The sequence below is a fragment of the Nannospalax galili genome, unplaced genomic scaffold (assembly GCF_000622305.1).
Source record: "Nannospalax galili isolate Female #2095 unplaced genomic scaffold, S.galili_v1.0 scaffold591, whole genome shotgun sequence".
Classification (NCBI taxonomy): domain Eukaryota; kingdom Metazoa; phylum Chordata; class Mammalia; order Rodentia; family Spalacidae; genus Nannospalax; species Nannospalax galili.
The window spans coordinates 1,624,380-1,646,095 of record NW_008330926.1 but is presented as its reverse complement, the minus strand read 5'-3'; the positions used below and the strand labels follow the sequence as shown (position 1 = coordinate 1,646,095).

General features: G+C 42.0%; 1 protein-coding gene across 16 annotated transcripts in view; it reads right to left on the bottom strand.

Annotated features, from left to right (window-relative positions):
* Arhgef11 (Rho guanine nucleotide exchange factor 11) overlaps positions 1-21,716 on the bottom strand; it is a 133,554-nt gene that overhangs the window by 63,692 nt on the left and 48,146 nt on the right. For 13 of the 16 annotated variants that reach the window (XM_017803546.2, XM_017803550.2, XM_029556508.1 and 10 more), the window contains exon 2: positions 1,400-1,432. The exons of the other annotated variants lie outside the window; for them this stretch is intronic. In XM_017803546.2, the coding sequence (XP_017659035.1) occupies positions 1,400-1,432 (33 nt within the window). The remainder of the gene's footprint in view (positions 1-1,399; positions 1,433-21,716) is intronic. 16 annotated transcript variants of the gene reach the window in all.

Genomic DNA, 21,716 nt, shown 5'->3' with positions numbered 1-21,716 from the left:
TTTGGGGGTCTTTTTGAGACAGGGTCTCCCTGTAGCCCCAGCTGTCCTGGAACTCACCATGTAGACCAGGCTGGCCTTGAACTCACAGAGATCCACCTGCCTCTGCCTCCCGAGTGCTAGGATTAAAGGCATGCCCCACCATGCCCGGCTATTTTTTAAATTTTATGTGTATAAGTGCATTCCTTGCATGTAAGTAAGTGCACCCATGTTGTGCAATGCCTGTGGAGGTCAGAAGAGAGTCTGATCCCCTGGAGTATGTTAACCATGTGGTAGGAATCAAACCCAGATCCTCTCCAAGAGCACTCTGTAAGAGCAGCCAGTGCTCTTAACTGCTGAGCCATCTCTCCAGTCCTCCTTCTGTGGCCTTTAAAAAAATTATTTATTATTTTAATTTCATGTGTACGTGTGCATTACAAGCACACCAGTGTCATGCAGTGCCCACGGAGGACAGAAGAGGTGTCGGATCCCCTGGAACTGGAGTTATGGACAGTTGTTAGCTGCCATGTGGGTGCTGGGATTCGAACCTGGGTCTTCTGCAAGAACAGTCGGTGTTCTTAACTGCTGAGCCATCACTCTAGCTCCTTCTGTGGCCTTTTAAAAAAATATTATTTTTATTTTATGTGTATGAGTGTATTGCTTGCATGTGTGCAAGTGCACTAATGTCATGCAATGCCTTTGGAGGTCAGAAGAGGGCACTGGATTCCCTGGAACTGGAGTTACAGGCAATTGTCAGTCGTCATATGGGTGCTGGAAATCAAACCAGGGTCCTTTGCAAGAGCAGCCAGTGCTCTTACCCTTGAGCCATTTTCTCCAGCCTCCCCTGCTGTGGCGTTTTAAAGAAAGTGTACAAGTTGTCAGTTCCTGAATCAGTAGCTGCTGACCCTTAGAAAGGTGAAGTTCCCATCCTAGCTATTATAAATGACTAAGTAGATGCTTATGCACAGAGCCACTATGTGGAATAGCAAAACACTAGAAATAATTCAATGTTTACAATGTGTGACTGGTTAAGTATATCATTTTATATCAATATAATGATACAGAACTTGGCCATAGAGAAACCTAACACTGGTTACCTCTAATGAGGGAATGTGGGTGGCTAGGGCATGGGCACAAGATTGGAAACTTTTCATTATCTTAATGCTTTTAAAATTCTGAACAATGTAGAGATAATACTTTTTTAAAAAAACAAGCCAGATGAGGTAGCAGACATCTGCAATCCTGGCATTTGGGAGGCTGAGGCAGGAAGTGTGCTTGCTGAGAGTTCATGGCAGCCTGGGCTACAGAGCAAGGCTGGCCTGGCCTGGGTTATACAGTGAGACTCTTACCTTAAACAAAACAAAACTTCAAAAATATAAAGAAGGGTATTCCACCCCTCCCCTGCCAGAGGCAACCCTCTTACCTGGACAGGTGAGATTGCTTTTTACTGGCTGATCTTTGCATCAGAGAAAGGAGGACATCAGAGAAGAGACCCAGGAGAGAGTGATGCAGGAAAAGAGGAAGAAAAAGAAAGAAAAATACAACATAAACAAGACAAGACACTGGAGACATCTGGCACAAAACAAAACCAAAAACCCCAACAGAGACGAGGTAGGCCAACATAGTGATGAGCTTATTAAAATACAAATTTACAGCTGGGTGGTGCTCACCTTTAATCCCAGCACTGGGAGGCAGAGGCAGGCAAGGCCAGCCTGGTTTACATAGTGAGTTCCAGGTCAGCTGTGGCTACAGGGAGACCCTGTCTCAAAAAGAAACGACAAAAACAAACAAACAAACAAAACAACAACAAAAAATAAAATGGGAATTCACCCATTTGGCTGTTTAAAATCAGAGGAAGGTGGTCCTCTTTCCAAATCAAGCCATCTAAATAGAAGTATATCTAGCCAGTCTGATGACGTCTAGTTAAATGTCTCTCTTAAGTCTTGCCTTCCTGTAGCATGAGCACCCAATGAGAGCTGCTTGTCTGTACTCTGCTCAGATAAGGCTGGACGGTTCATGGAGGCAGAGGCAGACTTACTGCTCATATCCCTGGTATTTGACATTATAGGTACTCGGTCCCTGCTTTCTACTGCAATGGTTTCTGGGTTTAATCACAGTCCTCAGCCTTCTCTTTCCCCTATTACTACAACTATAAGCTAGAAAAGAGGGTAAGCTTCTAGAAGCTGCAACTTCTGTGTTTCCTCAAATTACACTGGTTCTACCATTCCCTGTCCACGGCCTGCCTCCACCTTGGTAAAGCTTTATTCATAATGTAATAAAGGTTCTATTATGTTCTAGAATGTACTTATGCTTATTCAAACAATAAGCCACAACCACTTGTACTTACCTAAATTTCAAAATAAAGCAGAAAATTCAATCTTTCACTCATATCCACATTTAATGTATATACTAGCTACGTATCATTAGAGGCCATTATAATGGGCAGTGAAGAAAAGAAAAGAAAATTTCCATCATGGCAGGGAATATTATTGAACAGCACTGTTCCAGACCCTGCCACCCAGACAGTTAGGACACAAACAAGTGGACGAGGAAACCTGCAGAGTTTTAGTGCAAACCCCAGGATGAAAAGTCTAATTATAAAGGGCATCTTGAAAAGGGCTTTTCAAGATCTTTTGTTCCAACTGCTCCTCTGCTCTCTTCAGTGTACTCATAACCTTCCCCACTCTATGCTGGGTTTGAATTCCTACACAACTGCTTCCAGAGAATGTCCACCTGTACCTTGGGACACCTCGGGCCTCCTCATCTTGCTCTTCTTTACCCTGGCAGGAAACTGGCTTTCCATATCCCTATTAAAACTCACAAGATTTATTGGAACTTGGCAACTCGTTCCTTTTTGTTTTTTAAAGGTAGGCACTGAATCCATGGCCTAGCATAGCATGCATTCTATCAGAGTCCAAGCTAGTTAGGTGTGAATTTGAGCTGGGGTGTGAGCAGGGCTATATAATTGAAAACAAATGAAGTAGAAGTTCATGTATCTTCTGAAGAGCACTGTTGGGGAGCATGGACAAAGACCACCTCTTCATGATCAGTCATTGAAAGTTACATTAAATAAAATTAAAGGCTACGGCAGTTGTGATAGGGGACAAGCAGGCTAGTTTGGTAGTTTGGCATGAGACAGAGGTTGTGAGAAGAAAAAAGACTTTAGTTGTGTCCTTTCTTTCCTCCATCAATATATAGCAACAGCGTTTGGGTTCCACTTAGCCTCAGCCTGGGGTATGGTGATTTCCCCTCAAATATGCCTGCCTCTGCCCACCAAGTGCTGGGATTAAAGGCACACACTATTGTGCCCAGCTCTGAATAGTTTCAAACTGCATTAAAGTGGAAGGAGCAGATGAGTATGTTTTTACTCTAGGTCCACTAGTTAACATTTGCTTGTCACATTCTCTGCCCTTCACTCTTCTCTATTTTCAATTATTTATTTATTTTTATACTGGGGAGAGTGTGTATAGAGGTCAGAGGAGTGAGCTTTCTCCTTCCACCAGGTGGGTTCTAGGGACTGAACTTGGGTTGCCAGGCTTGGTGGCAAGTGCCTTTACTCACTGAGTCATCTTGCCAGCCCTCTCTCTCTTTTTGTGGAGTGTGTGTGTACACACCTGTGCCAGTGAATGTGTGCACAGGAGGCAGAGGTTGATATCAGGTGTCTTCCTCTATTACTCTCTACCTTACTTTTTGAAACAGGGTGTCTTACTGAACCTGGAGTTCACCAATCTGACTAGGCTCGTTGGTCAGCAAGTCTGCTGATCTGCCTGTCTCTGTACCTACAGGTGTCCCTGGCTTTTACATGGGTGCTGGGGAATCCCAACTCAGATCCTTATGCTTACAAAGCAAGCAATCTACTGACTGAGAATCTCCACTGAGCCATCTCCTAGTCAGTCCACATTTACTTTATCTTTCTAACAGTACACATTTTTTTCCCATTTGAAAGCTGCAGATAGACATCATGATTATTTTACCTCTAACTGCTTTTAATATATGCCTCTAAGAACTATATAAATACTGTGCCATCAGCATACACAGTAAATTTAACTTTGATATATCACCTCATATACAATCGGGGAACAATGGTCTTATCAATGTTCTTTAAAGCTATTCAACTGCCTCAATCCAAGATTTAATCAAAACTCTCAATATTCATACCATGTGTCTTTCAGATTCATTTAAATCCAAGTCCCCCTCCATTTTCTTGGTTTTGCATAACAGTGTGTGTGTGTGTGTGTGTGTGTGTGTGTGTGTATGTAGGTCAGAGGTCAATGTTAGGTGTCTTCTTCAGTCATTCTCAACTTGTTTTGAAACAGGGTTTCTCACTGAACCTGGAGCACAACCATTCAGCTAGGTTGTTTGGCCAGTGAGCTCAAAGTCTGCCTCCACAGATCTGGGATTATACATACATGTTATTACATCAGCTTTTTACATGGGTACTGGGATCTGAATTCAGATCCTCATGCTTACACAGCAAGCACTTTGCTGACTGAGAATCTCCCTGGCCCCACATAATGATATTATGAAGACTTCAGGCCTGTTATCTTGTTGAATGAATGGTCTGCAATAGGGAACCGTTTAGTGTCTCCTCACGATTAAAATCATATATTTTTTATTATTTTTATTTTATCTGTATGAATGTACTGTGTGCATGTAAGTGCACCCATGTTGTGCAATGCCCACAGAAGTCAGAAGAGGACATTGAATCCCTTGGAACTGGAGCTACGTTTTTAGCTGCCATGTGGGTGCTGGGAAGTAAATCCAGGTCCTTTGCAAAAGCAGCCATGCTTTTAACTGCTGAACAATCTCTCCAGCCTCAGATAAAATATTTTTGAGACATAATCTTACTCTGTAGTTCAAACTGGCCTGGCCAGGAACTCACCAGGCACCCCAGGCTGGTCTCAAATGAGTTCTCCTCTTGCCTCCTTCCCCAGCACTGTGACTGCAGGCACATGCTACCACACCCATCCAGGCTACTTTTTCCTTGGCGGGCCTCGAACTCACAGAGATCTGCCTATCTTTGCTTCCTGAGCACTGGGGTTAGAGGCATATGCCACTGTGCCTAGCTTTAGGTTAAACATTTTAAAAGATTATAAGTGATGTTGTTTTGCTGGTCCTATTTGTGATGTGCAATTTGATTACTTGAGATTTTTCAACAGTAAAAATCTTTTCTTCCATCTGCAATCTGTGGTGTGTTTTGAGGATCCAGTTCTCCAACAACCACTTACTCAAGAATTTACTATATATTATTATTATTACTGAAAATATTTATTTTTATGTGTGTGTGTGTGTGTGTGTGTGTATGTGTGTGTATGTGTGTGTATGTGTGTGTATGTGTGTGTATGTGTGTGTATGTGTGTGTATGTGTGTGTATGTGTGTGTATGTGTGTGTATGTGTGTGTATGTGTGTGTATGTGTGTGTATGTGTGTGTATGTGTGTGTATGTGTGTGTATGTGTGTGTATGTGTGTGTATGTGTGTGTATGTGTGTGTATGTGTGTGTATGTGTGTGTATGTGTGTGTATGTGTGTGTATGTGTGTGTATGTGTGTGTATGTGTGTGTATGTGTGTGTATGTGTGTGTATGTGTGTGTATGTGTGTGTATGTGTGTGTATGTGTGTGTATGTGTGTGTATGTGTGTGTATGTGTGTGTATGTGTGTGTATGTGTGTGTATGTGTGTGTATGTGTGTGTATGTGTGTGTATGTGTGTGTATGTGTGTGTATGTGTGTGTATGTGTGTGTATGTGTGTGTATGTGTGTGTATGTGTGTGTATGTGTGTGTATGTGTGTGTATGTGTGTGTATGTGTGTGTATGTGTGTGTATGTGTGTGTATGTGTGTGTATGTGTGTGTGTATGTGTGTGTGTGTGAGTGTGTGTGTGAGTGTGTGTGTGTGTGTGTCTGCCATGTGAGTGCAAGTGCCCATGGAGGCCAGAAGAGGGTGTCAGATTCCCTGGAGCTGTACATACAGTCACAGGTAGTTGTAAGCTGCCTTATGTAGGTGCTGGGAAGTGAATTTGGGTCCTCTACAAGAGCATTAAGTGCCCTTACCCACTGAGTCATCCCTCCAGCTCGTTATCTATCACGGCTCTTTGATAGGATCACTTCCATCATTCTATTTTAAGCTATGAGTAGGTAATCACATTCCTTATATGTGATAGTTCATTATCCTTCTTTCTCCCAGAACTGGAGACTGAATCGAGGGGCCTTCTGTATGCTAACTAATCACTCTACTACTGAGCTACAACTCAAATTTGCCCCCATCTTTAAAAAAAAAAAGTTAAAAGTGTTGGTTCCTTTTCCTGTAAGCAGCCTGAAGTAGTCCATGAAAATGGTGCACTTGATCCAGGAACCCCACAAAATTATACAAATCAAGAGGCTCAAATCTGCTGGGCATGGAGGCACACACCTTTAATTCCCAGAACTCGGGAGGCAGAGGCAGGTGAATCTCTCTTGAGATCAAGGCCAGCCTGATCTATATAATGAGTTCCAGGTCAGCCAGATCTATATAGCAAGTTCCAGGTCAGCCAGGACTAAGAGGAAAAGAACCAAGAAAACAAACAAAAACACCCCCAAAACCCAACCAAACAACAACAAAAGAGTCTTCTTCATGTTCATTTTAAGAACACCAGTGATGCTGTGCAGGCCATCAAGGTATGAGACATCCCAAAAGCTATCACATACTTGAAAGATGTTACTTTAAAGAAGCAGTTTATCACCTCTACTAATTAATACGAAGTAAATTTTTATGCCTCCTCCTCAAATATAACTCATATTTTTATTTGTTGATTTTTTTGTGTATATCATGCAGAACATCCTACATGATCTTATTCATCTATATATCCATTTCCCAAATGGCACCCTCCCATAACACCGCCCCCCAATCCCCTACTGGAGCCCATATACTCTGTCATCCCTGTTACTGTTGACTAATAATAATCAGATACATAGAGATTAGAGATGCATGTGCAAACATCTAAGTGTTAGGAGCATTAAAAATGAGTCTTTCTGTAGGAAACAATGCATTTTAAAATGAAATGGAGATCTTTTTTACAAGTTAAAAACTCATTCAATTTTATGTCTTACAGGGTTTATACTGAGTTCAATATTGTACAACTGTATTAATTCAACTGTGAACCTAAAAATTTACAGTCATTTTTGAAAGAGATGTATCTTTGCTCTGGAAATTGTTACTGAATATGTTAAAGCTGTAATGAAATGCTTCTTCTAATCATGTGGCTATTTAAAAAAAAAAAAAAAGCCAGGTGTGGTGGCGCACGCCTGCAGTCCCAGCACTTGGGAGGCAGAAGCGGGTGGATCTCTGTGAGTTCAAGGCCAGCCTGGTCTACATAGTGAGTTCCAAGGCAGCTGGGGCTACAGGGAGACCCTGCTTCAAAAAAAAAAAAAAAAAAAAAAAAAAAAAAAAAAAAAGAGGCAGTCTGTACTATTTGGTTGATATAATGGTGTAAGTGATAGGTGTGTCAGACCAAACATTGGGGACAGACAAAGGGTTGGTGGTTCAAGAAGAGTGCTGAATTTTTGTTGCACATGTTTGAAAATACAGAGAGTAGTACTAGAACCCAAGTAAAAAGCTAGATGGAGTAGTACATCCCAGCCCTCCTATTGGGAGATGGGATGTGGAGACAGGAGACTCTCAGGCTAGCCTAGAGTATGCCGTTGTAGTGGTAGAAACGAGAGACCCTGCCTCAACAAGTTGGAAAAAGAGAGCCAACTTCTACAGTGTGTACGCACACACACACCACAAATTAAAAAAAAAATGTGTAGAGAATTTTAAATTCAGCATAAAATAATTGCAAATAAAAGGTTCCAATTAGGACTCTGGGAACATCTATGAACAAGCACCTGTGTCCTTTAAGTCTTCATCTGTCTTTGATCATGTCCTTGCTCTCTGACACAGAAAGGTACTCCAGGTTTACCTTGTCCTTTCCCTATGCCAGGTTGGAATAAAATGTTTTTCTAGGGAGCCCTGCTGGTTCCTGTAAGCACTTAGTAGTAAGCAGCTAGATGTGTTGCTAGATGTCCCTTGCTTTTGAGCTGTCCTTCTTTGCAGGCCCGTTCAATGTATTTAGCATACTTTAAGTTCACACAGATAACCTCCAATTTGAAACCAATATGACCAGATGTTTGTTCCTTTTCTCCATCCATTATCCCCTACGCCATGCTGGGAACTGAACTTAAGGCCTCACACATGCTAAGCAAGCGCTCTACCATTGCTCTATACTCCTAGCTCCTCCTTCTGTATTTCACCTTCCTTTTCCCACAGTGGGAATCCCTTTCAAACAATACCAGGATATTTACTCATTTTCTCTATTCTATAATACAAACAAAACAAGATGGTTTCTGGAATTACTAACTACACTAACATCACTAACAACAATAATTACTGAGCCAAGCTTTCCTCATTTCTTTTGCCCCCAGACTGCATTTCATCTCTAGTTAGTACTGTATATGAATTACTTCAGATTACTTAACTTGAAACATATTTGGATTTCTTTTTATATGTGCATTTGATTTTAGGGTTTACCTTTTCAAGCTTATTTAATTTCATTATTTTTTATATGTCCAACATTTATATGATTAAGAAAATTAAAAAAATAAAATTATATCCAGAAGTGTCACTATTTTCTCCCCTTACTCCTCCTAAATTAACCACTGTTACTGTCTTTCATTTGGGGACTCTTTCCTGTTTCTTCTTATAAAACTAAGCAAGCACATCTAAATGTCCTTATTTTCCTGTTGTTTACACAATGCTTTACACATTGCTCTTTTCATTTACAGTATCTGTGATGTAACTAATTGAGCTCTTCCATCTTCCTCCTTCTTCTAACAACCTGCCCTGCCCCTCCCTTCTATGCTGCTCCCTACCACCTGTTGTATGAGTTACAGTAGCATGGATTTCCTGCATGTAGCACCAGGCACAGAGTAGGTAGGTCCTCTGTGAACACTGCTGAGAAATCCTTGTAAGAAGGTGGTGATAAAGCAAGGTACCACTTGGTACCAGCTTTCTAGTGCCCATCTAATCTTTTTGGTATGTAGTATATTTGGGTGTTATGTATAGTGTGTGCGCATATGTTCATGTGTGCATGAGAAAGAGAGGAGTGGGGAGGAAGAGAGAGGAAGAGAGTATAGGACGAAGCCAATGTCAGGTGTCTTTCTCAGTTGCTTTCCACCTTATTTTTTCAGATAGGGTCCCTCACTGAAACTGGAACTCACTCATTAGATAGACTGGCTGGCTATCAAGCTCCAGGGATCCTCTTGTCTCTGCCTCCCCAGCACTGGAATTACAGGCACGTGCTATCATGCCTGGCTTTTTACATGGGTGAGGGATCTGAACTTAGGTTGCTATGCTTATATGGCAAGTAGAGTACTTTACTAGCAGGAATGTTGTAGACTGAGCCATCTCCCAGCCCTGTATATATTCTTTTTTGGGGGGGGGTCTTTTTGGGACAGGGTCTTCCTGTAGCCATAGTTGGCCTGGAATTCACTATGTAGACCAGGTTGGCCTTGATCTTACAGAGGTCTGCATACCTCTGTCTCCCGAGTGCTGGAATTAAAGGGGTGCCACTAGGCCTGGCTTCTGTATACATTCTTTTTAAAGAAATTAGTGGCCAGGCAATTTCACATCTCAGAAAAACAAAACAACAACAACAAGAAGAAACTTCTGGCTTCTCTTGAAAATGCAGGAGTTCTGGCATCATTGGACTTAATGTCTTGAATGGTGAACATCAGCTGAAGTTGGGTGGTGCCAACCTTTCCTGATGGGATCTTAGCTTTGCCCAGGCACCACTGCCACAGGTTACAACAGTCCTTTCTCCTTGATTCAAACTCCTGAAAGATGCAGGAGTTTGGGCTCAGGGAAATGAGGTAGGACTTGTTTCTGAAGTTTAACAGCAACACAAAGCTAATACCACCATGTCCTTGTCCTTTCCAGTTCTCACAGAAAGATTCTTAGTCTCCTCAGTCTTGCCTCAACTCAGTTTAACTGTGTAAATGAGGATGAGACCAAGAACATTCACATTCTATGGGAATGATAATAACATTCTTACTATTTATCAGGGTCTGTGGTAAGCAAATGACCCAACATCTCATTTAATCATCCAAAGGCCTGGTGAAGGAGGTAGTACTGTTTTTAGACAAATAAACACAGAGGTCAAATAAACACAGTTAACAAGTATATAAAATTGGTTTGATTTAAAGCTCTGTGCTCCTAAACAAAAAAAATCTACAAGACCTGTAGCTACAGATAGATGGACCTAGTCATTTATTATTTTCTCTTCTGCGTATCTACATATATACATGCACATATCACACAGATAATATACATATTTTACACACATGATATATAAGAATATACAATAATGCACATTTACTCCACATGCATATCAAAACAACAAATATCTGTAAAAAAATTGTTTTAGGAAGAATAGTTTTATTTAGTACACTACAAGGGAGCAGCTGGCAGTAACTAGAAGACTTCTCTAACATATACATATGTGACAGGTAGAGAAAGAAAGATTAGAAACTATACTAGAGGGGCTGGAGAGATAGCTCAGTGGTTAAGAGGACTGGCTACTCTCTGAGAAGACCCAGGTTTGATTTCTAGCACCCATGTGGTGGTTAACAACAGTCCATAACTCCAGGTCCAGGGAATTCAACACCCTTTTCCAGGTTCTGTGGGCACTGCACGGCATGGGTGCACTTACATACATGCAGGTATAACACTCATATATACACACACAAAAAAATTTTAAAAATCAAAAAAAAACCAAAAAACCAACACTATACTACACATAAGCTGAGCTAGGTCTTCTTGAATTTGAGGCAAAGAAAATCTACCTAAACCCTTAATAACACAGGAAAGAGTCACCCTGCTGGGACCTTCATTCCAGATAGTCTGCACTCTGAACCTAGACCTGTTCCTTTTTCTTATCTCAGAGGGTGGAGCTTTAAGCAGGTTCCTGGCACCCTAACTTACAAAGGACTCTGTCTTGGCAGAATCTTTCCTATAGTCTGAGGCTGGCAATATAGCTTCCTCAGTCTGCACATCCCTGTACTGTGAAGAGGGAGGTTATGAGCAGACAATCACTGATATTTACAAGAGTCAGTTCTCTCATGCCCCCAAATAGGGTCAGATAAATGGAGTAGAAAGTTTGGCAGAGTAGTCAGGAAAGGCTCAAACCTCAATTGGTAGCTCTGAGCAGCACACAAATTACTTGAGGTCCTCCCCCAGGGATTCAACTCAATGTGTATGGGATGTAGAATCATTTATTTATTTATCTTTTATTTTATTTTTAAAGACATGGTCTTACTATGTAGTCCTGATTGGCCTGGAACTTGCTATGTAGATCAGGCTGACCTCCAACTCATAGAGATCCACCTGCCTCTGCCTCCTAAGTGCTGGGATTAGAGGTGTACACCATCATGCCTGGTTTAGAATTTAATTAATTAATTAATATATACTGGTAACACTTGTTTTTCTTTCCCTTTAGGCTTTAACTCTTGAGAATAAGGATCATGTAGTATTTTCATCCCTGAACCATCAGGCAAGTTCCAGCAGAGGGCCATGTGCAGAGTGGGTGCCCAATCCAAGTATGTTTGCTGAAGCAATATACATAACATGTCCTTTATTCCCAAGCTAATGTGAGGGCTGAAGTGGTAAGATGGGCTAAATGCTGTGAGAGTCCCACACACATTTCCATTTTGTCACCCCCGCCCCCCCCATCACACTGGGTAACCTATGCTCAACAAACACCAGGGATGAGAGAAAAAGGACTAGAATGAGCAAGTGCACCATAAATGGGAGGGGAACAAGACCGCTATAGTGTTTGAAGCCCAGGCAGGGCAAGACCAGGAAAGCTCCCTTCTACGTCCATGAAGGTCTGAGAGGAGGATTTGGGGATAACCTGACAGACAGGTGTATGTGGAGAAGGCAGGCAGAGCTAAGTATGCTGAGGGTTGATTAGTTTAGTTAACACCAAGAGCATAATACCACAAGGCCATGTGGTGTGGCTTTAAAAAGACAGCTTTAGGGGCTAGGGAGATGGCTGATGATGTAAAGTGCTCACTGTGTAAGCACAAGAATGGGGTTTGGATCTTCAGCACCCACATAAAAAGCCAAGAGTGGCAATGTGCACCTGTTCCAGTGCTTATGGGTAGAGACAAGAGAAGTCCAGGGACTCACTGGCCAATCAGTGAGCTTCAGATTCAGTGACGGACTCTGTCTCAAGAAGTTAAGATGGAGAACAATAGATGATGACATCAGACATCAATCTCTGGCTTCTATATGCTGCACGCATGGGTATATACTCACCCCCCCAAAACAAACAATTACCCTCCCTGCCCCGATAGCTTTACCAGTTAGAACACTGCCCCAAGCTCAGGCTCAGTCCTTTGCTGGCTGTGTCATCTCAGGCAAGTCACTTGACCTTTCAAGACTGTTTGTCAACAAAAAATGTGAGTAGCACCAGCTTTTCCAAAGGCAAAGACCAAATCACTTAGCAATTCCTGAGAGCCCGAATGCTTAACCTGAAGCAACTGTCCTTAGCCCCACCCAGCCCTGCTTCTTGCCATGCTTTCTTTTCAGTAAGCAGTGCTGTGCAGACAATTCCAGACGACCTCTCTACAAATCTTACCAATCATTAAATCCTATGGATGGACTACCTGGGATTCTAGGAACCCACCTCCAATGCTTGACCTCTAAGTGACATAAGGACCCTTCGATCTTACCTTAGAAGTGCTGGTCTCCCCACATCCACTCCAGTTTCAACCCCTGCAGCAGCTAATGCCCACTTCTCACAGTGATCTTTTAAAGAAATGAGTCGGAAGATGCAACACTCTTCAGGGGTTCCCCGTTTTTGAATGAAGCTCTAAATCGTGAACATAATTTGTAGGTCTTTTTTGAGGTCCTCCCCTCTCATTGCTCTCAATCACCATCTCTAGGGGTCTTCTCTCTGATCCACTAACTCTTCAGGGTTCAGCTTCAGGTTTACCTTAGGAAGCTATGCTAGACTTCCTGGAAGCCCTCTGTGGTGCCTACCTCAACAATAACTAAATTCTTATTTGAGTGCTTTTTTGAGATTAAAATCTACTCTGCCAGTTTAAGAACTGTCATGTCCTGCTTTCTACAGCACAGTCAGAGAACATGGCATGCAGTACATATTCATATTAGGTCAATACATTTGACAGAACTTTAGGTATCAAAGTATCACAAGCATGTCTGGCTTTTAGTGACTCTCCCATGCAAATAAATTAGGATTGAACAGTTTTAATAAAGACTAAATATAACAGGAAGGCTCTCCATGGACTTAGGGCAGGGAGATAATAGGAGTTACCTTATAAGGACACCTAAATCTTTCAATCTCCCACTAGAAAAGAATTCAATTCTAGACACAGATCAGTGAAGCATCGGTCAAATAAACACACATTAACCTTAGTATATTGGTAACTACAAAATAGATCTGAGGAGGGACTGGAAAAAAGGAATGTGAAGGGTTAGATTTTAGAGTCTGGGGACAGGGCAGGATTCTGGTGGGTGGCTATGCTGTGGAAGGACAATGTGGGCAGGAAACAGCATATGTACAGGCACCAAAGACAGCAATCCTGGAGAAGCTGTCGACACCAGTGAACACAGGGAAAAGAAGGATCCAACCACAGATACAACTGAAAAGACATGACTTTCCAGTCTGGCTCTGCTACCCATTAGCTGTTTAATCTTAGGAAATGCTCCTATTTTTTAAGTTTCCTGAACCTCATTTTCTCCACCTAAATAATGTGAATAAATGATTCACCTGCTCTGTTCTACACAATCCATCTAGCACTGTGAGAATTACATGAGATATAGTATATTAAAGACCATGCGAATACCAAGGCAACACAATGTTAGGAAGCATAGTGGCAGAAGGAAAAAAATGGGGGGGGGCGATGTTCCAGAGGGTCTTAATATAAGGGCTATGGATTTTATTTATAGGCACAGAGCTGTGTCTAGTATCAGATACTTTTTGAAAAGGTAAATTGAACTACAAGTGACTAGAACATACTGAAAGAGGAAAGGCTGAAGGCCCAGAGGCCAAGGGAGGCAGGGGACCTGAACGAAGGCACTACAGACTATGCCAGAAAGGCAAATGAAGAGTCTTGTGAGCAAGCTGCTGGGAGCTGGTGTCAGGGCCCTTTCTGGCCTCGTCTTATCCTGAATAGCATGTGCCTAGAGCACCCGAACTGTGCCTGGTTCACACTGAAACATACTGTCAAAACAACATATGTACCATATTCAAGGATTTAGTACAAAAATAAATAAATGGTCTCAGTAACCTTTTATATTGAAATAGTAGCAGTTTAAAAAAATGTATTGTGGGCACTGGAGAGATGGCTCAACAGTTAAAAGCAGTGACTGCTCTTGTAGAGGACCCTGGATCAGTTCCCAGCACCCACATGGCAGCTAACAATTGTCTGTAACTCCAGTTTTAGGTGACCTGATATCCTTTTCTGGCCTCCATGGGCATTGTATGACACAGGTGCACTTACATACATGCAGGAAATACAATATACTCATACATAAAAGATATAAATAAAATAAAATGTAACATGTTAAATGAAATGCCTACCTTCAAAATTAATTTCACCTCCCCCTTTTTAAAAGCACTTTTCATGTGGCTATTAAGAAAAATACAAATTACACAGTGGCTTCCACTCTGTTCCTATTGAACAGCACTGCTCTGGCTGCCTCTTGATTCCATGCATCCAGTAAATAAGATGGAGCTGGTACTTGAACCCAAGCAGTTTAGCTTTGTCAGAGCCCTTTTTCTGTAAACACTGTGCTGTCAAGGGCTAGTGATGTAGTTCAGTGAAAATGCACTTGCCTAGCATGCATGAGGCCTTGGGTTCAATTCCTAATACCACAAAAGGAAACAAGTCTCACTAATGCGTTGCACGAGAGAGAGAGAGAGAAAGAGAGAGAGAGAGAGACAGAGAGAGACAGAGAGACAGAGAGAGAGAGACAGAGAGAGACAGAGAGAGAGAGGAGGGAGAGAGGGAGACCTCATTGTCCATTTTACTTTACAGCAGATCTGTCCTTAACTTACTTTAGTGTTCTGAAAGCTCAGATTTCAAACTCAGTAAGTGAAGTGTTGGCTGCTTATTTATCTGTATTCAAATTCAAATCCAAATTCTGACAGTGTAAAGCATCCACCTGTGATCTCAGCACATAGGAGGTGGAGGCAGGAGGACCTTGAGTTTGAGGCCAGCCTGGGCTAGCTACATAGTGAGATTCTGTCTTTAAAAACCCGAAGGATGCATACTTTTAATTACAGCAGGCAGATCTCTGTGAGTTTGAGGTCAGCCTAATCTATATAGCAAGTGCAGGACAGTCAGTGCTACATAATTAGACCCTGTCACAGACAGACAGACAGACAGACAGTTGGGGGAGTAGAGCTCCATGGCACAGAGCTTGTCTAACATGCACAAGGTTCTGAGTTCTATCTCTAGTACTACACAAATATTTACAAAGAAAATTAAATTCTGCTACCATTTAGTAAGTCCTGAGTGGCAAGTGTGCTAGATAATAACTATCTCATTTAATCCTCAGAGCAACTGTGAAAATATCTATTTTATGAACAAAGAAAGTGAAGTTCAAAGAACTTTTGCCTGAGGTTCCCAGGTTGAAGTCAATACTTAGACAGTTAGTGCAAATCTGGAAGCCTGTCCTTACCATGCCAGGCTGACTCTGGATATTTCCTAACACAAGCATGGAGTACGGGGAATCATAATCTTGGTCCTGACCCCTAATGCTGAATTCTAATGCTCTGTGACCCTACGCAAGATAGTTACCCTCTCAGCTTCATCTGTAGCAGAGACAACCATTACACTGGGTCATTAGGAGATTAAATGGTGGGATTCACTAAAGTATTTAACGTAAGAAAAATAATAAAAGCTCAAAATGTTAGCTAATACCACCCCACCACCATGAGAAATGAAGACAGAAGTTGTGTCCTTAGTATAATATTTCCTACCCTATTATTATTTAGAGACATTCCTATGAACAACAGAGTGATTTAAAAAACTAAGGTCTGGAGACTTAAATGTCCCTTGCTCAGGTTAGGAACACTTGATCTAACTTTCAGCATTCAGACCTTTCCCAGATCTGGCTATCTGCTGCCTCTCTGAATCTTTAACAAAATGTCTAGAATTTCAGAGTGTACAACCTCTTACTCAGTTCCAAAGGAAGGCCTATATCCTAGGACCATCCTAATTGTTCCTTTTGAGTTTTAGGGATTCACCCTGCCCCCAGCCAAAAATGGGTGCTGGGCAAGCTACTCCAAGTGGAAAATTCAACTCCATCCCAGGCGGAAACCCCAAATCTCTGCTGCTCCAGCAGATTTCCAGGACGTGCTGGCTCTCAGAAACCACAATTATAGGCAAGCTCATAGCAGAGGAGTAATTAGGCCCATACCATCAGCTCAGCAGTTCCCCCTCAAGGGCTGACTTCCCCCTCAAGGGCTGACTCCATTGCTCTATCTTTCCCACCCCCCCATCCAAACCCCAAACCTCATCTCAACGACTGTACAGTGAAGAGATACAACGGAAATTTCCATCTGTCCTCTCTTCCTACCCTTACTCTACTTCCAGGAAACTGTAAAAAGGTGGAATGAGGAAAGAAAGCAGCTGTGGATACAACTAATGCAGAAAGAGCTGAAAACAGCTTTCACAGAAGGGGTCTCTCTCTTCATCTGCCTCTTACCCACAAGAATGACACTGAGAAGTCTCCTGAGTCCCCCAAATATGAAAAGGGATCCTGTGAAATAAGAAAGAACAACTTTGAGGCTGGAGAGATGGCTTGGCTGTTAAGAGTGCCTGCTATTCTTACAGAGAACCTGAGTTCAGTTCTCTGCACCTACGTGGCAGCTCACAACCACCTAGAGCTCCAGCTGCAAAGGATCTGATGCCCTCTTCTGGACTCTACAGGCACCTGCACATATGTGACATTCACTCACACATATACACATAAATAAAAATAAAAAGTCTTAGAAAGGAAGAAAGAACAACTTCAACTCTCCAGAATAGGAATAGTATTGGCTGGAAATAAGATGTGGAAAACACAGCATCTAGGATTCCAACCTTTTTCATTTATTTTTATTTTTATTTTTTTTTGTGGTTAGTAATTTTGAGACAGGGTCTCCCTGTAGTCGCAGCTGGCCTGGAATTCACTATGTAGACCAGAGTAGCCTTGAACACAGTGATCTGCTTGCCACTGCCTCCTGAGTTCTGGGATTAAAGGTGTGTGCCACACAAAACCACTCAAACTGTTGATTTTAAGTTACATTTGACATACCTAGCATGACCAAAAATATGAACAAATACTTCACCCTGGAGTTCATTCTAAAAATCTCTGCTTTGTATTAAAGTACATTTGCTTTGACATTGCTCTCCTAAATATTCCCAAATCAATATGCTTCCATACCTCTGGGTTTTCCAAGTTAGGGTACAAACTTTGAAGGGAAAGAATGTATTTTTCACTTAAAAACTTTTATCCTCTGACAACTTCATACAGGGCTCTACTTTAAAAAATTTTTATGATTATGAGTGTACTGCCTGCATGTATGTATGTGTACCACATGTATGCAGTGCCCATGGAGGTCAGAAGAGCACATCAGATCTCCTGAACGTATAGTTACACATGTTTGTTAGCTGCTATGTAGGTGGTAGGAACTGACTTCAGGTCCTCTGCAAGGGCAGCAGGTGCTCTTAACCACTGGGTCATTTCTGCAGCCCCATCTTTCACTTTATTTATTTGTGCATTTATTTATAAATACACAAATAAATAACAGGGTCTCACTATGAAGCCCTGGCTGGCCTGGAACACGTTATATAGACCAGGCTGGCTCAAAGGCACAGAGATCCACCTGTGTTGAGATTATAGGTATGCACCACCTCACCTGGCTTACCTTTCACTTTTGAAATATCGTTTTTTTTTTTTTTTGGTATTTTTGAGATAGGGTCTCTCTGTAGCCCCAGCTGGCCTGGAACTCGCTATGTAGAACAGGCTGGCCTTGAATTCACAGAGATCCACCAGCCTGTGCCTGCCTGTGCCTCCCATGTGCTGGGATTAAAGGCACGTACCACCACACCTGGTCTGAAATTTTTAGTGGCTGAGTGTGCGTGTGTGTGTGCGCGCACGCACGCACACACACACACACACAGCAGCAGCAGCAGCCACCACAAGATACAGGTCTCTATACATTGTTCAATCCATTTGTTTGGAAAACCAAATGAAAAACAGCAACAGAAACAACCACAAATCTGAGATCAGATAGCTAAAGAGAAACTGGAGATATTCAAGGTGGAACTACACAATCTTATAGGCTACAAATATGAGGGTTGGTTAATTTGATGATTGTAAGAGTTCTTCCAGCTCTGAAATTGATTCTGATCTGAAGACTGAGGGAGTAAGGAAAGAGCTAGGATCTGACCCACCATAAGCAATCCCAGGAGAGAAATGGTAGAATCTTGTCTCTCTCCAGGCCTTGGGATAAAAAAGTTCTGAAAATGAAAGGCAAATTCCTCTCTGATCCTATGGGCAAAAGACTGTTGCAGACTGGGACTTACCACTGTTTCTGGTAACAGGAGGCAAAGTCAGAAGGCTCAGATCAGAAGGGCAGTGCGAAGACAGCAGCAGTGAGAGGTGAAAGGTTTCATTACCTGCTGGCATCTCCCTTCCTGAATTTCACACTGAACCTTTAATGCCATCCTCATAAGCTACTAAGTGTGAATGTGCCACAGGGAGGACAAAGGCCTGAATGAAACAACCTGCACTCTAGGATGAGGCCTGGAGGTTCTCAAATGTGCAGACAGCTCAGGGTCAAGGGAGGCTGCAGAGACACCACGACAACTTAACAGTGGTAAATGGGATAAAGCTCCTCAGCTATATTTTCCCTTGTTCTCCACACATACTACAAGGTATAGCATGAAGAAAAAGATAAATATAGGGAGAGGGAGGAGCTAGAGATGAGAAAATACAATACACAATGAAAACAAAGTGAAGGAGAGGAAAGACGGAAATCACAAAAGACAGCAAGGCAATGAGAATACAGATCTGGACAGAGGGCTGCATGGAAAGACACGGAGAAAGGAGAAGAAACGGGCAAAAGAGACCAGGCAGTGGATGGGGAAGAGATGGGCATGGGGAAACACCAGTGACCTCTAGAGAACATCATACTACCTCTGAAACTGGTATAGACTTCAAGCCAATCAGACATGCTCAGATTCTAGCAGCAGGCGTGTTAAATGGAACATCTTATTGCCGGCTGAGATTTACAAAAAGGCTGTGAAACCATCGGTTAAAGCGCAGTGTCTGTCCCAAAACAGGATGATGGGGTGCTACAGAGGGCAGTTAGTGCAGGGAGAAGTGTTTACTTGGTATCTGGGAGCATGAATCAGGCTTCTATAGGACTTTGCATTAAGGAGCTTTCCCTAATATCATCTTGGCTTCCAATCTGGCCATATAGAACTCAACAGTTTCCCTCCTTTGACTAAATATCACCTGAAGTGACCTTCACTCTGATCACCTTATTTAAAACTGCAAGCTCCATATTGCTAATATTTTGTTTCCTTAGTCACTACTATGTAATACATTTAAATTTCTAATTTAAGTTCTTTTAAAATTATATTTATTTTTATATTTAAATTTTTTTGATTTATTTTTATTTTATGTGTATGAGTGTTATGCCTGCATGTATGTAACTGCACCCGTGTTGTGCACTGCCTGTGGAGGACAAAAGGGAGTGTTGGGTCCCCAGAAACTGGAGTTATGGACAGTTGTTGGCTGTCATGTGGATGCTGAGATTTGAATTCAGGTCCTCTGCTCTTAACCCCTGAGCCATCTCTCCAGTCCCTATTTAACCAATTAATTAATTAATTAATTTAATGTATATATGTGTTTTGCCTGCATATAAGTGTACCACATGCATGTAATGCCCACAGAGGTCAAAAGAGGGCATCAGATTGCCTGGAACTGGAGTTACGGATGGTTGCTAGCCATCATGTGGGTGCTGGGAACTGAACCCAGCTCCTCTACATGAGCAGCCAGTGCTCTTAACCACTGAGCCATCTCTCTAGCCCCTCTAACTTAATATTTCAAAAAAGAAAAAATGTAAACCCAGATGTGGTGGCGTATATCCCAATACTTGGGAGGCAGAGGCAGGTAGATCTCTGTGAGATTGAGGCCAGCCTGATCTACACAGTGAATTCCAGGCCAGCCAGGGATACATAGTGAGATCCTGTCTCAAAACAAACAAAAATAAATTTAAAAATTAAAAAAAAATAATGTGGCTGGGCATGGTAGCCTACGCCTTTATTCCTTACACTTGGGAGGTAGAGGCAGGCAGATCTCTGTGAGTTTAAGGCCAGCCTGGTCTACATAATGAGTTCCAGGACAGCTGGAGCTACAGGGAGACCCTGTCTCAAAAAAAAAAACCAAAAACCAAAAAACCAACAAAAAAGTAACCTCTAAGCAGGTCAAGAATTTTGTCTGCTTTATTCACTACAGTCTCACTGTCAATAATAGTTCCTGGTGGAACATAGCAGGTGCTCAGAAAGTACCTATGAAATGAAAGAATAAACCTGTCTATTTGAACCCAATTCTATTAAATTCTGTTGTCTGGGAGAATGTAGGGAGAAAATATTTCCTGTAACTCAAACTAGAAAATAATGCAAACCCATTTTGCATCAGAATTATTAACGTTAAAAGCTAGAATCTCCACACCCTCATTTCACAGGTGAGGAAACCAAGGAGCAGAATCTTTACTATGGCCTGAGGATGTCTACCTACCTCTCAAATTTATAGACTGATGCCCTAAGTCCCAATTTATAGGGTTTGCAGATTGGAAGTGGTTAGGGATTGGTGGGGTCATGAAAAGGTGGCCCTCATGATGGGATTAGTGCCCATAGAAGAAGAGATGTCAGAGAGTCTGCTGTCTCTCTGCACAGGCATTTGAGAAGGGCCATGTGGCACATGGAGAAAAGGCAGCCACATGCAAGTCAATGATGTTTTTAACCAAAGTTCATCCACAGAGGCACTCTGATCTCAGACTTCCAGCTTCTAGAGCTGTGAAAAGTCAATGTCTACTATTTAAGTCACCCAGTCATTGGTATTTTATAGGAGCCTATGATAATTAATATTGTTAACATGACAGGATGTAGAATCTACTGGTAGGAGACATGACTCTTAGACATTCTTTTAAGGGTTTATCTGGGAATGTCTGTGAGACATTATCTAGATTATGGTAATTGAGGTAGAAAGCTAGCTGAACATTCATTTCTCTTTTCTTCCTGACTGCAGATGCAAAGTGACCAGCTTTCTTAAGCTCCTGCTGCCAAGAGTTTCCCACTAGGATACTCAAATTATGAGCCAAAATGAACTATTTCTCCTTTAAGTTGCTTTTGTCGGGGCATTTTGTCACAGTAACAGGAAAAGTAACTAAGACAGCATGCAAGTTGACTAGGACAGTCTTTAAATGGATTTTTCAGGGTTCTTTAGAGGCAGAGTGGGAACTGGAATCCAGGACTCTATCCTAGGCAGCCAGTTTGCTTATCAGTGTGAGGATATCCTGATTCTGGAAAAAATGACATGAGGACAAGCTGGGAAGATGGGCAGAGTCAGTCTCTCTCTCTCTCTCTCTCTCTCTCTCTCTCTCTCTCTCTCTCTCCTCTTCAATCTCTGAGAGCTTTCCA